General features: G+C 34.6%; 1 protein-coding gene across 5 annotated transcripts in view; it reads left to right on the top strand.

Moving 5' to 3' along the window:
- GABRA2 (gamma-aminobutyric acid type A receptor subunit alpha2) overlaps positions 1-17,615 on the top strand; it is a 59,956-nt gene that overhangs the window by 26,274 nt on the left and 16,067 nt on the right. For all 5 annotated transcript variants that reach the window (XM_013172689.3, XM_013172690.3, XM_013172691.3 and 2 more), the window contains exons 4-6: positions 1,469-1,536; positions 12,944-13,164; positions 15,890-15,972. In XM_013172689.3, the coding sequence (XP_013028143.2) occupies positions 1,469-1,536; positions 12,944-13,164; positions 15,890-15,972 (372 nt within the window). The remainder of the gene's footprint in view (positions 1-1,468; positions 1,537-12,943; positions 13,165-15,889; positions 15,973-17,615) is intronic.

The following is a 17,615-nucleotide window of genomic DNA, read 5'->3' as shown; positions in this document are numbered from 1 at the left end:
CTCGTCCTGTCACCAGGCACGTGGGAGAACAGACCAACCCCCACCTCTCTACAGCCTCCTTTAAGGTAACTGTAGAGAGCGATGAGGTCGCCCCTGAGCCTCCTCTTCTCCAGGCTGAACAAGCCCAGCTCCCTCAGCCGCTCCTCGTAAGACTTGTTCTCCAGACCCCTCACCAGCTTGGTCGCCCTTCTCTGGACTCGCTCGAGCACGTCCATGTCCTTCCTGTAGCGAGGGGCCCAAAACTGAACACAGTACTCGAGGTGCGGCCTCACCAGAGCCGAGTACAGGGGCACAATCACTTCCCTCGACCTGCTGGCCACACTGCTTCTTATACAGGCCAGGATGCTGTTGGCCTTCTTGGCCACCTGGGCACACTGCTGGCTCATATTCAGCCGACTATCAACCAAAATCTGTGCCACATATTTGTCAAAAGGTAGCTTTTAGCAATATAAAAACTATTAACCATCCATTTTAAATGATGCTTAAATATAGAAATGGTAATACCATAGCAGGATCAGTCATGTCACAGGCATGTATTTTTTTTAGGAATGGAAAATTCTGGGTTGAGTCAAAATGCAGCTAGTTGTATTCAAATATTTCTTATCCAGCCAGCAACTGGCTTTAAGGCAGAGAATTCCTTGTGTTGACTGTCTTGAATGCAGACAGCAGCTGGCAATGGCTGTGAGAAATTTCCTGCAAGTGTGCTATCCCTCTTAGTGAATATCATTCAGTTTTGAGTCTAATTGAAAACTGAAGACAGAAAACTCAGCAATTATTTTTCCCTGCAGTACAATATTTAATATTCTGATTTCATGGCTGTCTGGCTCCAATGATTGGGAAGCACTTTTTTTTTTTTTTTTTTTTTTTTCTTCAGTATTTACAGTACCGCAGCAGTATCTCAAGACCATCATGTATCAAGGGAAAGAACTATTATGCTAAAGCATGCCACTTAAAAAATACCCAATACAAATATAGAACACAGTCGAGTGTTACATTTGGTGTAGTCTGTAATTGTTTTGTAACGTCTTTCTTGTCTTTGGCTTTGAAAAAAACTGTTTAGGATGAAGAAAACAGCCTTGAACTAGAAAGCCTTTAATAGGAATTATCTGCAAAAACAGAGATAATACCTCTGCAAAAAAGGCATTATATGTTTAGAACTGTACTACCTCATTCAGTCCAATACAGTGTGATCATTTCTGCTGGTAGAGATATGGGAAATATGTTTCTGATAGCTGTATAGTCGTTTAAGTGAAATGAACTACACAGGGGGACAAACTCTGGCCTGATAACCTCTTTGTAATCACAGTGTAATTAAGTGGGGTAGAGACGCCAAGTATTTACCACAGGATTCTGGTTCAGAGGAATAAATAAGGGCATAAACTTGCTCAAAATGTTGCATAATTTTTTATAGAGAGTTTTAAGTACTATAGATTTAAAGTGATTACTTTTTTTTTTTTTTTTTAATCAGATAGTATTACTGAAGTCTTCACTAATATCTATGTGACCAGTTTTGGACCTGTTTCAGACACAGATATGGTGAGTTTCTGAGTCTTTTGCATGTGTAGTAAAAGATGTAAAGAGATATGCTATAAACTTGCTTTTAAAATTGTATTCTGCTTTCATTTGTTGTGGGAAGATTAGGAGCAATTTTCCTGAAGTCAGGAAGTACCAAATCTCAGAAGTTCCAAAGATGGAAATTGGTTTATAGGCCCTAGATGATAAGTACATCTGTATTAGCTGTTCAGTTTTTACCAGTGAATCTCCTGATTATTGTCCCCCTTGACTGTACTTATGGTTCATATTCTGGAGCAGTCTTGAGGTGGGCAAACTGGATTCCTTTTAGATGAAACTAAACTGGAAAGTGCACTGTAAGAGTACACTTAATGTGGGACTTGACTGGAGTTAGTTTGCAAAAATACTCTTGAAATTTAGCTTGGAAGTTGGCTCATCAGCACCAATTGTGTGGTTTTACTAATCTGTCCTGCATCATTTGCACTGTTTAGTAAACTAACATTGTGGAAAAAAGGTTTATCAAAATTTCCACTATTTTGGTAAGTTTTTTTTATGGATTTTTTTTTTTTAAATGAAATTCATATAAATGTAGTCATCAGTGGATCACCTTGTGAACTGAATTTTAGCAAAAATTTCTGTAATGATAACACATGAAAAAATATTTCAGGGAAGCAAGATTTTCTGGCCTTATATTCTTACGAGCCCCAAACCAAGAGTTTATAGTTTTTGTTGAGTGCTTAGGGTTTTCGTAGTCCCTGGGTCTACTAGTGTTAGCAGGGACCATCTAAATGAAGTCAGTGACATTATAAAGAAAGAAAATATAAAAATATTGCTCTGGATCACAATTTTTCATGAAAACAGCAATAGAAAAAAACTCTGAGACAAGGGGTCCTTTGTAGGCTCACTGCAAATCAGATGCAGATTAGGGAGAATGTGTTGCACTAGTAAGGAAGATCTTCATGGATAAAACACCTCTGATAGGAAAGAAGGGAAGGATGACATAATCAGAAAGTTCATCTAGCTGCCCTTACCGCTCCCTGCTGGTCCTTTACAATATGAGAGCCCTATGAGTATCTGGGTTATTATGTTTCTAAGACATGATACCAGATGAATGGACATAGGACTAAGTGAGATACACAAAGCAGGTTATGTGTAATTGTGGTGAAAAAGTGATAAAATTATTTATGAAGAATTTTAAACATCATTGATAATATATGAAATATAACACACTATCTTTGTATATGCATAAGAAGATTAATATTTTTAAAACCAGTCTATATTTACTTTTTTTTTTTTACTTTTTTTTTTCCTGTGAAAACTTTCACATTATGCATCGTACAAAACAGGAAGCATTTTGATTCTAAATGCTAGGTTGCAATGGAACTGAATATTATTTATAGTGCAGTGTGTGTTTTTAAAGGTATTTGTTCACTGACTAGCAATCACAGCTTTTGAGAATACATTCTGTTATTTTATTTTTTTATTTTTTTGTGATGGTTTCATTTTTTGAGCTTTGTTTCCACTGCGAAGAATAAATTACTGATGCTTCACATGAAAAGTTGTTTTCATAGAAAAAAAGGCATATTTGTTTTCTTTTTGACACTGCATGTGTTACTGATTCTCTTGAGGTGTTTTTCCTAATGACGTTAAGTTTCTGAATTGATTCTTGTTTATCATGAATTATAAAAAATGGGTATCCACACTATAGGCAAAGGTGATATGAACATCACTTGACCTTGTTACTCTAGTATAGCATGACTTCACAGTCCTCACATCTACAGCATTCCTGAAAAATTGGGAGATGAAGTTAAGCCAGTTTTAAAGATGTGATGTTTGTGGTACAGGAAGATTTATCAAAGGCTGTGCAGGTCACTTGTGGTGAAATGGGGCATTAATGGAAAGCTCCTTGACCAAGCTCCTGGAACACTTTTGACATCAGTGTGTAAATGTATGGAGAACTCTGAATATCCGTTTACACAGGCAGATATGATAACACAGTAAGCTCTCAGGTTATTTGATGTCACTACTGTAACTGCTGTATTCAGAGGTATTATTGAAGCAGACTGTGGTACATTAGAATGGCAGCTGTTACTGTAATGGGGAGGTTTATTTACAAAAAAGTAGATAAGAGTAGATAAGAGTAGATAATACCTACTGCTACAAGTTTCAGGGTTAATTTAACTTAAGTAGCTAATTATTAAATCATTTTGAAATGTATGAGCAGTAGATTAGAAAATTTCAACATATAAATTTTGAAATAATAACTTCCAAATTATCCCATATTCTGTCAGATGCAAAGGTAACATTAGAGTTTATACAATGAGTACTCTTTCATTTAGATATTGCATTACTGAATTGATAATGTAAACTACTATACAGATATTTTCTGTATAGTGATGTTATAGTGATGTTATAGTGATGTGATATTTTGTGTATATAAGGATATTTTCTTCTGTAAATGTTGTGACCACTGGAACATTTTAATTTTTTTTAAAGTTTCCTCCTGAAAGCTTTCACTTGAAAAATAAGTTTGGCTTCTGCCCGTGTCTTCCTAAGTCTTCAGGGGAGCCCAAACTGAACTGCAGGGCTTTTTAGGAAGGTTGGGTTCCAGCCCCTGAGGTTGTCTGCACAGTGTGAGTGAAGCCTTCAGTCCCATCTGGGTTTCAAGCTGGGCACTGCTGTTGTCCAAAACTTTCACAGTCACTGCTGCCAGCAGAATTCCTTCCCTTGGGATTTTTCTTAACAAAGAAGGTCAGCAGACATATGACTGCACCCCTTTGCATTATCTATTTGCCTTTTTTTTTTTCTTCTTCTATTTTTTATTTTATTTATTTATTTTTGGCAGTTAGCATCTTATAAAAAGCAACAGTACTTAGGAAGAAAGCTTATTGAAAACAGAAAGGGAACTCTCTACTGTTGGAGATGGTCGATATGTGATTATAGCATGGAACAGAGAGGTGGCACACTGAACATTACAGGTTGAATTACAGGTTGATTGGGTCTAAGGACGCTGATGTTGCATATCAGTGTTGATTCAAAAAGCTGATAAAATGTCATCCTAACCTTAACTGGTTTTGGGTTATTTGTGAGGAATTTGTGAGGTTTCTGTATTCCTCACTAGGTACAGTAGTTCACATTAATGATAATATGTTATTGTGTACAACCTGTGACTCAGCATGATTGCTGTAGTGTAGAATTTCATACAAATTCTCTGTATTTTTTCCAGTAGCATGAAGTAATTGACATAAAGTAGTTAAGTCCAGGCAAATTTGATCTCTGACCATTTTTAGACTAGCTGAAGTTGTGGTTGATAAATTCAGGAGGTAAAATCTGAAGCTCAGATTATTCTGCAAACATGTTTCGAGTCAAAGTTTTTGATCCTCATTGTGGATTAACATTTTGACTAAATAAATAATAATAATAGAAAATGCTACTCTCTGTTCTGCCCCAAATAGTCATCTACCAAATCTGTTTAATCTTTGCTAGAACTTTTTTGCAACCTGCAATTCAAGTGAACTGCTGTGACTAAAATATGGCTGCACCCATATTAGCTGTGTTATAAAAATGCTATTGTATATTACCCACAGTATGTAATATCAAAGAAAATGCCAATATACAAAGGATTTTTTTTTCAAACTAATGAGCATCAAAGAAGGAAAACAAAAATGGGATTAAACAGGTTTTGTTTTCACTGTTCTGTCTTTTTGAGATGTTATTTCTCCAAAATGTTTAAGTTCATTATTATGATGCTATGCCTTATGGGCTTCCAGCCAGATCAGTGATACAAATTTACTTTGACATTAGCCTGAGAGAAGAAAAGCTTCATTATTTAAAACAAAACAAAAGAAAACAAAACAGAACAAATCCCCCAAAATTAACAGAACAATTGAAAAACAAAGCATCTCTTAATTTTCTAAGGAGAATTATAAGGTTAATTTATGATCAGAGTGGCAAATTAAAACATTTTTAATTAAATTATTTCATTTCTGAAAATTCTAAAGTGAAGGATAATTTTGGTTGGAATATGGTCCCCAGGATGACAAAATGGAAATGATTTAACTTAAGCAATTAAAATTGATTTTTTTTTTTCAAAATTAGCAAATAATATTAATCCCAGTCTGATAGATTGGCAAAGCTTTATAGATATGCCAATAGCTCTGGTTTTAGTACTCCAAGCAAATTACTTTTACAGATTTTTCTCAGAATTACTTTCCTTCCAGTCTCACCTAACACTCTGGCTTCTAAAATTTCCCAGGTAGCTATATAAGTGCTGATCTGCTTGAGAGGAAAAAATATATACAAAAATTGAAAGCTTATTTGCTCCTCCAGCAACAGTTATTGTATATAAGAAAGAGCATATAGCCACTGAGAACCTTGATATGAGGTCTGCTGAGAGGAAAACTCAGCCAAGCTTTTGCAAAGTATTGCCTCACAGCAGGCTTTCTAATTATCACTGGGAACTGTCTTTCCTACTTCCCTACAATACATAGTTAGTAGGTAGCAGGACGTAAATCAGTTTTGTGTAATATTAAAACTAACAGTTTTATATTTCAACCTCTAACCTTAGCTTTTTATTGTATTTGGAGAGTTTTGTTTACTATGTTTATGTCTTTATTTTTTCTTTGTGTTTCTACACAATATTTTTTCCTAATCTCTTGCTGATAGACTTCTTGTTTTTCATTCTAGCATCGAGAAACATGAACATTTCTCTGCATAGATGGTTATACCTAGACCATCTATGAGTTCATTGCAACACAGCCTTTCATATTGTCAATTTGCAATTAAATTTCAAGACGCATTTCCGATTTTTCAAATATAGCCAGTACACAATTTTTAATGAAGACTGAAGGTCAAACCAGAAATGACCACAAGGAGTGCTAAAACGTCTCTTGCTGCAATTGAGGATTGTTCCTCAGAGAAGAGGCTGAACTCCAGATCACATTTATTTTTCTGTGTCTGCTTTTCAGATTTTGTAATTCCATTCTGTATTTCAGTTTTTTTTTTTTTTTAACTTAATGTTTTAGCTGCTTCAAAATCTGATTATTAGGTATGGTTTCATATCTGGGAAGAGGCTCTAGAGGGGATGTGCGGTCCAGACAGAATAAGGGAATGCTCGATTATGATTTTTTTCCCAAAGATTAAAAAAAAAAGTAAAGCAATTATTTTACTGTAGATTTTATTTTAGTTCAGTTACAGAAATGTAAATTAAGACTAAAATGCAAACAGAAATGGTAAATACAATTAGTTCTCTAGGACATTGGGGAGCATCTAGGTTGTCTTTTTATTACGGATATATTTCTGAAAAGTCAGTAAATTGGTAGCTCTATTCCCTTTTATTATAGGCCAAGATCATTGCCTTGGCAGGGAAATCCATAGGCAGTTTTTAAGGAGGATACCTCACATAATGGTCTGCACAATTTCTGTCCTTTTATCCTCTTGGGAAGCATTGTTTTCCTGTGCAGTATCCTGTCAAGTGGATCAATATCAGAGTTTCATTTGTCAGAGACTGTGCCCAAGCACTGATACTAGCTCCCAATGTACTTTCTATTTGGATTCCTGTCCCTGGCACCAGGTATCCATTGTGTTTCAGGGTTGCTCTTTCTCCATGTCTGAACAAAAAAGGGTAACGAGAAATGTTTGTATTTTCAGTGACAGTATTGTGAATAATGTTCAGTCTCTAAGTAAGCCCAATTTATATCTTTCCCATTCCTCTCTTATCTCTCCTCAGTGCTTATTTTAGACTCAGAGTTCATTCTGTATCAGATCTATGGAAAGAGAGTCATTTTTTTATGGAAACAGAGCCATTCAGAGAATCACCTTTTCATAAATGGATATGAATAAGAAGACATTTTCTTCCCTTAGACGCTATCATTCAAACTGGTTAAACACATTTTTTTCCAGATTTTTTTCAAATACTTATTTTAGATTAAATGCTTAGACGAAAATGACTGAAGTTGACAGAAGAAGCAAAAATAAAAGACTTGAAGTAAATTCTTCAAATAGAGGAAAATCATGCTACAATTCCCTAGAAATATACCCCATTTTCTTTATAGTACTAAAAGTCAAAAATATCTAGCAGACATTTATATATTTAAAAATGAATGAAGGTTTGTTTGAAATGTAGTTATTGTTAAGAGAATGTTTAAGATTTTAATAGGGCTGTTGAGGATTTTGTTAAAAAATAACCAACAGTGCAGTTCAAATCTCAGCCCTGCTCCATGAGGGTGTTTATTTGTAATATTTTCAAGATTTCTATTCACCAGTGTATAAGACTCACCTCTCTCAAAAACCTGAAAGGAGTATCTGTCTGTCTGCTATTTTCTTCTATGTTCTGTGTTTTATACATGTCAGAAGATAAATTTTGGGAAAGGACAAATTAACTCCCTTTATAAATCTGTGCAGTGAGTTTTATTGTTAGATACACAGCTAATGTACTAACAGTACTTCTACAGAGCCTGAGTAGTCAGTGTTTGTGACTAGAGTGTTGAGGGATTTTGTGAGAGTGAATTGCATCCAGAAATCTTTCAGTTCTAATAGCGTTAGATGAGTGAGGTTTTTTGGACATATTTATGATTTATTTATGATTGACATATTAGAAATATTATTTGTCCAATGTTCTAGGCAGGCCAAGGTCAAGACAAAACAAGAACCATCCAACTATGTACTCTAAGAACTATTGGGTTATACAGAACGTTGTTGGGTGTTAGCTCTTGTGTACATTTGTACCATGGATAAATCTATCCCACTGAAAATTAAATGACCAAGAAAACAAACTAAGATTTGTTCTTCCTGCTGTAAAGCTGATTTCAGTTTTCACTCAAAAGATAGATCTAAATACTTACTGAGGAAGTTTGGAAAATTAATTTGCAGAAGTTACATTATGCATTTGCACTCTTCAAACACACAAATATTAAATTATAACAAAAATTCAGGTGTATCCAAAATGCTCAGATTCCAAACAGATGAGTTTGCTTTGAGCAATTTTTGAGTTGCTTTTCTAAAACTGCTTCTTTGTTTTCTTGGAAGTGGTTTTGATATTTGGCTACATATCAGCCATTCAACAATACTAGTCTCATGATAATGTTGTTAATGTTTTTAAACTAAACTAAAAGACATACTTGCCTCGAGGTAGATATGAATTATGCTTTTTTGAGAAATAAAATCAACAAGTTATGTAAAATTTAATATGAAGTCCCTATGAGCTATTCAAGATTTAGGTCCATGAATGTCCTGTGTTTATATTACCAATGTGTTAACTACAGTATTTTCGTCTGTCTTTAAAAAAACCATAAAAAGATACATGTGCTATTTTCAATTCCTTTACTTTTTCTTCTTCTTCTTTTTTTTTTTTTTAATTTACCTTTTATTTTTTTTTGTTCTTTTATTTTACAGTATTTAAAGCTTGCTTTTGTGGTTATATATGTGTCAGTTGACAGCTTCAACGGTTGACAAGAAAAGGCCAAACATTTTAGAGAATTTACTCAGAAAAATCCTTACAAGTAGGGAATGAGGAACTCCGGCCTGAACTATTCACTAAAAAAAATGCTGTGTTCCAGGAGGTGATTTAATAAAATGTTCAGTCTGCTTCACAACAATACAGATTGCTAATGGACACTTGCAATTTTGAGATGTTTGGAACACTTCCACCTTTACTACAGATATGAACACTGACAAAATCCCAAAACCATTATCTGAGAGGATGGGAGTAGATTTTGTTTTTGTCTGATCTTTTCCCAGACAAATTTAGCCTTAGCAAAAAGAACATAAAAAATAATAAAAAGACGACTGTCATATAAGAAGAGATTGCTTATACTCAGTTAAAGCTTCTCTCAGAGATACTAATATATATATTTTTTACTGTGCATATTGTTGTGCAAAACTACTGTGCATTACGAGAAGAGTTCCTTCACCATTTTATTCTTTTTACCAGTGAACTAGCAGAGCCTCAGTGCTTCTTAGTACTATTACAGTACTATTACAGAATCCCATCCTCTCCCTAAAATTATGTGTAAGCTGGTATAATACATATTTGAATTATGTTTAATTGCTCAGTATTAGAGTCCAGCTACAAAAGCACCATTTCAGACATAAATCAGTAGGAAGCATTTGCTTGTCTACAAGAGATCACAGAAGTCCTTTGTACTTCTGGAAGTATGCTGCTGTGATTTTGTGGAGATAGTGTACTCAGCACTGGACAAGAGTTTGGTACTGTCCAGAGACATGGTGGTCTTTTTCCATATAGGAGAATATCTGCAGATTGTATTAAATGAATATTTAATATATTTTATATATATTAATTTGAGTCTTTTTTTTTTCTATAATCCAGATTTGCATTTCTAACAGAATGTTAGTTTTGATTGGAAAATAAACACTACACAGCATTTACCACAAAATGATATATAGATGGAATAGGAAATAGTTACATAACCTTTATGTAGAATCTTTGGGTAAATGCTGACTTTTTATCATACTGATTAGATTCAAAATATTTTATTAGCTTCCTGTTTTGGTTGCATGGTAATCATCATAGTGGTATTTATGATCATAAGTAGAATAGATTTGGTTCAGGAGGGAGCATGGATGAGTGAATACAGCACTGGGATTCAAGAGTATTGTACTTTGCTTTTTGTAATCATTCTGTAAATGGACTGAAACAAGTTAAGGTCATCTCAATGCTTTAGTTTCCCTTTGTATAAAATTGAGATCCCAATACTCCCTTTGCAAATGCATTGATGTCTAGAAGAAGAAAAGTTAAGACCTATGTGGGATTTTATTGCTTTGTGGTGAATGAAAGGAGGTGATATTCATGATCATTCACACCAGACCTTGGGTAACTCCCTCTTTCCGTTTTCTAAATCAGATGTTCTGTCAAACAAAGTTTTCTGGCATGATTTGGTTGGAAGTGTGCCAATAGAGAGAGCAGAATTACTTGTAGATAAATTGGGATTTATCAGTGTAAACTTTCAAGTCTGCAGATCAGGTTTTCTTCTATTTGTTTTGCGTCCTAAGCTGTGTCCAGACATCAGATGTGTTTTTTTTTTTTTTTTTTTAAGTGTTGCTGTTTTGATTTAGTGGCATTTCATGTCTGCTTTTTTCTTCTCTCTCATATCTCTAGTAATTCTTTTTATATATGATGGAAGACGGTGAAGAAGTGGGACCTTTGAAATTCTTTTTTGATGGACACGTTACAAAAACTTTACATTCTAATCATTTGTGTGCAGGAGATATTTTTCAAAGGAACTTGTAGAACTTATCACTTATTTCTCTTGAATTTTAGAGGGATTTGAAAGACTTACTCCCTCAGGCTCTTCTTTCCACTTCTGTATACCTCAAACATCAATCTTCTCATGCATAGCAATGATTTATTGGCAAAGTCCCTTAGACAGATATTAAAAGGAAGCTTCTAGGGCAGTTGTTTTCCTTGAATTACCTGCTGTTTCCAGCCAAATTTCATATATTCCCCCTGTTGCTTCAAGCATGCAGTTTTTGCTGCTCTTGGTCTTCCATTATTTTATGTGTTTTGTGACTTTCCCTGGTCCATAAGTGAACTGTTAGGTAACTTGGAATTTGAAAATGGGATTTTAAGTCAGAGGATAGTTAGCAAACAACATATAAATTAGAAAATAAAGCAGAACTATGCAATGTCGTCTGTTACAGAGAAATGGGCAAATTATTAGTCATGAAGCAGTGTCTGTTTACAGATATGTTTACTCAACTATTATTATAGGTAGTAACAACTGATGTTAAAGAAATCCAAACAAATTAATTTTCAATGTATGGTAGTATCAGTTTTGTTTAATATTTGTTTGAGTAACTATAATTTGAATTAGAAAAATAACAAAGTTGTGTTATGGAATGTAAAGTCTCTTGATATAGCTAAAAACTGGGCTTGTGTGTTTTGTCAAGTGAGTTTACAAGTACCTCATTATATCATTCCTAAAGGATCCTCCTTTCACAGCATCTGTCACAGTTCTTAATTACAGCTGTTTTCTCCCCTACCCCTGTCATGAGATTTCAGATAACAGAATTTTCTTTCCTTTATTCCACATAAAGATCTTCTTACCTTCTGTCTCCATCTTGGAAAAGACCCTCTGAGCTCCTGGGCTCGCAGAGAATAGAGTCATAGAATCATAGAATATCTCAAGTTGGATGGGAGCCACAAGGATCATCGAGTCCAACTCTTGGGTCCCAAAAGGACCACCCAAAAAATTCAGACCATGAGGAAAAGGAACTGAGATGGGCTATCACTTCTTGCTGTCTGCTCAGCACACAAGGGAGACAGCAAGAAGTGATGAGGACTGTTAAGTTCCTTCCAATCACTTCTGTCTGGAAATAACTTGAATATTTTATATTGGTAGAATTTTATTAGGACTTGTCCATTCAAAGATAGTATACTCAAAGACGGGTTGCTTAAGTTGCATCATTTGCAGAGTAATTGTAATAGTACAGGCTGTTGTAATGTTTTGAAATCAGTCATGTTTTGAAATCATGGGCCCATTTTGCACCTGTCCAACAAAACTGAAGTTGCTCCAAGGTAACATTTGCTGGTACACAGAATGCAGTTTATTTCCAACAAAGTTTTTATGGTCTTTGATTTCCAATTTATGTGTTGTGCTGACAATAACAAACCACTAATCAATTTACAGTTTCAATTTAAAGTTAGTTAATGAACTTACATTATCAATGTTTAATCAGCACATTTTTTTTTTTTTTAGAAAAGCAACAAAAAATAGCAGATGGAATATCTAGCGCTGTGTGACACAGGCATCTGGTCTAGGTCATCAGGTTTTTTTGCTTGCATACTTTTCTCCTTCCTTCCCAAGATTAGGCGTCAAAGCAGACAGTTCAGCAGTGTGTGGGTCCATTGTTATTCATCAGCTTTGCTCCTTATCTAAGTATTTTTGCTAATAAAATCTATACTTCTATAGGTCCTTACTTTTCCTTTTCCAAAAATCTTCCTTATACCCATCTGCCTGCATATATTTTACAATTTATGGATAGGCTTGTTTTCTTCCTTCCAGTCTCAGCCCTTCTCCATGCCATTGAAATGCCGGATTATTCTCCTACAGGTGCATCTGCTACATGAGTAATGCTATATCTTTCTGTGGATTTTTTCTTATTTCTTAATGTAAAAAACTAAGTTTATTGAAATTACCTTTGTCACGGATACTATATGTATGTGGTACAGAAATCTAAATACTGGAAGGGTTTGATATGCAGACAACATTAGCAGTTGTGAAGGACAGTGTCATACCAATAGTACTTTGAGTTCCTGTTTATTATTCTCAGTATTATACAATTTCACTTGATAGTTGTTTTTCCCTGACAATCTTACCAAAGGAATTTTGCAACCACAGCTTTTCTGTTTTGGTCCTCAAAAAGCAGATACATTTTTCATTGTGTCAAAAAGCATATCTTTATTCCATTACAGGAGTACACAATAGATGTTTTCTTCCGTCAGAGGTGGAAGGATGAGAGATTAAAGTTTAAGGGCCCAATGAACATTCTTAGATTGAACAACTTAATGGCCAGCAAAATCTGGACCCCAGATACATTTTTTCACAATGGGAAGAAGTCAGTGGCTCATAATATGACAATGCCAAACAAGCTTCTACGAATCCAAGATGATGGAACGCTCTTGTACACCATGAGGTATGTCTTTTCTTCTGTTCTGTACTCATGCTATTTCTTGATACGACTTTTCCAGGTAACAATTAAATAAGATTCCAGGAAAACTCCCCTTTGTTCCATTTGTAGCCCAGCAGAAAAACACTAGGAAGATGTATGTTTCGTTTCCAATTCTGTTACAAGTCTGTTGGTTGATTTTGAGTAGATTAGTTTTCCTATGTGCTCCTCCATTTTCATACCTGTATAGCATATTAAAAGATACTGACAACCTGCATTAAGTACTTTGAGGCCTTCAGATGGGAATTACTGTGCAAGAGTTTACAAGCTCCATCTTAGAAAGATTAAACAAGCATATGACTTCTGCCTGTTACTACATACATTGTATGAAATGCCCATGTGAGCCATTAGATAACTTTATTACTGAGATCACTGTCAACAAGAATGTTAAGAGGAAGTGAAAGAGGTTAATACAGCCTCAAATTCTTCCTATTAAGAACTATATGGAAAATATACCCTACTTGCCAATAACTATGTATTTACATATAAATACAATATTTTACTTATAGTTTTCAGTTTTGCTTCCTGGCATGACTAGAAGCTAAGATGAACATTTAGCTGGTAAAATATATTAAAATTGGTTGGAAAATAATTTATTTAAAAATTGTAAATATCATGTATGTGTAGGCATAAGCAGTGCTTTTATAAAAATTGATTCTGAATCAGAAAACTGATTTCTTCTTTGATTACTCATTTTGTAATAATGCTATCTATATGAGATTTTTGGAAATATTTTATCCAAATTTCCAGAAACTCCTGACTTCATTTATTTCTTTTCCTTTTATTTAACAAATTGAATTGGTTGTGAAAGGAGACTTAAAATCCCTGGCCTAAGTAAGATATAAAATGTGAGCTGTAAAAAAATGTATACTGTGCAGTCTTTTCCGTGCAGCCTTACTGGCATCCCTTAAGCCTGATTTACTGTACAGCTCCCAAGCCCTTGTAGTACTGCGTGTAGGTTGTAGGCTGCTAATCATATTGAATTATATGGTAGCTGGAGAGGTTCAGAAAAGTGTGCTGAAAATAGAGAACCCTATTTATGGTATTGGGCTCAAGTCAATATTTCTAATTGTTTCTCTATAAACTAAATGAAATTCTCTTCCTCCAAAAGGTTTTCTAATTGTATATCATAAACAATAAAAAATACTGTTTGAAGCTGTTTTTCAGCATGAAGAAAAAGAAGAGAAGGCTTCAGGGAGACCTCTTTGCAGCCTTTCAATACTTGAAGGGGGCTTATAAAAAAGATGGAGAGCGACTTTCTACGTGGGCAGATAATGATAGGACAAGGGGGAATGGTTTTAAACTAAAAGAAGGAAGATATAGATTAGATGTTAGGAGGAAATTCTTCACTCAGAGTGTGGTGACACATAGGAACAGGTTGCCCAGAGAAGCTGTGGATGCCTCATCCCAGGAGTTGTTCAAGGCCAGGTTGAATGGGGCTTAGTCCAGTGGGTGGCAGGGGGCGTGGAGTTAAGATGATCTTTATGATCCTTTCCAACACAAGCCATTCTATAATTCTATGATTCTATTCTATATTCTATATTCTATATTCTATATTAATTCTATGAAACTATTATGATTTTTTTTAATAAAGTGGGTCAAGTCAATTAGAATTAACTAATTAGTTCATGACTTGTAAATATGTTGTTTCTGAGGCTGTGAGATTCATGTGTAAACAGCCTTCATTGCATGGATTTTAAGCAACCTTTTTTATCTCTTTCTATTTAAAACGGTATTGCGACTTCTTTTCTGTGCCTTCAGCTGTTTGCTGACTTTTTTTCTGTCTTTCCCCCCTTGATTTCAGAAGCTCTTTCTTGGGGAATGGGAAAACAGAAACATAGAATATTTTTGTGTGTAAGGATGGCAAAATATAGTGGGGAATACAAGGACTGTGAACCACTGGAAGTACAGGAAAATGTAGCTGATATGTGAGGATGGATGAAGAGGAATGAAAAAGTCCAGAGAAAATCTTCACCCAAAGGGGACTTACAGAATAGAAAGGAGAAAAAGAACTTTAATTAATTAATTAATGGAGTTACAAATAATGGGAAAGAAAAGTATGTCAAAACTCATTCAAACTTTTTCATTGTTTTATTCCACATATTTTATACTGTGATACTGCTGGGAATTTTTCACCAAATGCACAAAAGTGAATGCATTGACAACATAGTCATGCCTATAAATAAACAAAAACAGTAATCAAAAGTAACAGAGACAATGAATGGCAACAGTGTTTTGAAAAAAAAACAAAAACAAAAAACTTTTTTCTACACCTTCCATTCAAACTGTAAAAAATATCAGAATACTATGGAGCACAGTCCTTTGACAAATTAACTGCATTTTATGTGCTTTTGTAATGAGCTTTTGAAAGCCATATAATCACACATGTACCTCAGAATATTATGAGAAGAAAATGACTGTTCTTAACAACCTGCACTTACATAATTTATATTTTCATTTAAATGGCTGTTCCTCATAGTTTTGAGGTCAGCTGTTTTAGTTTTCTGATGTGATAAGTCAATGCCTTCCAAAGGAATACATAAAAGGGAGGAAGCAAGAGCTGATTTAAATTTTAATTACTTTAATATAACATTTCGGTTTCATCTCCTAAATCAGCATTAACTGTTCATTTCTGTGGAATTGATTTTCTTGTCCTGCTGACTTAAATGCATAGTGCTCTTTTGCCTTTTAGGCTTACAGTCCAAGCTGAATGTCCAATGCACTTGGAGGACTTCCCTATGGATGCTCATTCATGCCCATTGAAATTTGGCAGCTGTGAGTATATAACCAGAAGTATAGTCTTTGGTTTCTAACATTACTCAAGCATCACTTTATTTCAAAAAGTAGTTACAAGAGAGGTTTAAAGCACAAGACTACTTTTTTTTTTTTTTTTTTAAATTGTAACCTGACATATGGAAATCAATTTTCTCCATTGAGGGTTTTGCCTTTTCATGTATTTTAAAGCTATCTGGGCACCATTTAACAATAAGTGCTATGCATCTGTTTTATCACTGCGGTGATCTGCTTTTATTCCAGAATGCAAACCGTACTGATGAGTACAGACCTGGGTGCACACAGCCTGTGTATAATGTACATATTGTATTAATGAAGAGCACAGTAAAGACTTTGAAAAAAGTTTGTTTTCATTTTATTGAAGCCGATTTTCTCTTTATTTTTAATGATATTTATTTTTACATTCTTAGTCAATGAAGGCAACAAATGGCTTCTTGTGATAAAAAATTGCTCTTAGCAGATCAGCATGTTAGATAAGTTAGATAGAACTTTGATCTCACTGGTATTATTTTCAAAGCAGTATAGCCTCATTCACCTATATAGCAGTCTCTTTTTCTTCTTTGTGAATTAGAATTTCATTATATATGTATTTCTTGGATTTCATACATTGAAGAGTTTTCTATTTTTTAATTTCGCTGTAGCCTGCATTCTCTGCTGTGCCCTGGAAATGGCACGGCGTGTTGTTGTTGTTGTTGTTTGTTTTTTAGGAAACTAGCTAATACCAACAAATTCTGTCTGTTTAATTCTAATACCAATAATTTCTGTCTGTTCTATTAACTGTAGCCAGCACAGGTTGCAAAAGAGATGATGGGCTGCCACTAACATAATTCACCATATGAACACTGTCAGAGAACTGTGCACAGTCTTTCCATAACCCAAATGTATCCCCTTTCCCTAGAGGTTGGTGGGGTTGGTGGTGAAAATAGGAGCAAATTAAACCAAGTCTGTATTTCTGATTATGCTGCCACACTAAAGGGAATTCTTATCTGTAGAGATAAAATATGGTTAGAATTAATGATATTTTTGTCATGAAACCTTTTTCCCCTAAATATTATATTAAATTTGTGTTACATAATGAAACATAACTACATAACACCAGAGATCTTAGCCCAAACCAGCTACTGACTAATAATGTTTATATATATACATATATGTGTGTGTGTATGCACAGCAAGATATGCTTGATTTATAAGGTATGGGGGAGAAAGAGACTCATATGTAGCCTCAAAAAAACTTAGAAAAAACAAAAACAAACCCACAAACATAATAATGAAACTGATACTCAGGCCAAGCAGAGACTTCATAGCATGACCTGATCTTCATTTCTATGTTGGAAACCCTTCTGATGAGGTATACTGGACTTCTTGTGACTGTTTTTTTCCCTTTTTTTTTTTTTTTTTTGGTTACTAATTTGTTCTTTGTTTTCTGCCCATGGTTTCTGCATTTCTATAAAACAGTAGAATTCAAACTGTGAGCAACGTGATGTTAGAAATGCTGTCTTTCTTTTCTCAGTGAAGTCACCTGTGCTGCAGCCAGTTGGCACACAAAAAAGACTTATTTCCGTTCATTTTGAATAGCTTCTCACTCATTTCTATTTCTTTATCTAGAATTTATTTCTAGGCTAC

This window comes from Anser cygnoides, chromosome 4 (assembly GCF_040182565.1).
Source record: "Anser cygnoides isolate HZ-2024a breed goose chromosome 4, Taihu_goose_T2T_genome, whole genome shotgun sequence".
In the NCBI taxonomy this organism is placed as follows: Eukaryota; Metazoa; Chordata; class Aves; order Anseriformes; family Anatidae; genus Anser; species Anser cygnoides.
The sequence above is the reverse complement of the archived record's forward strand: the minus strand, read 5'-3'. Positions and strand labels throughout refer to the sequence as shown.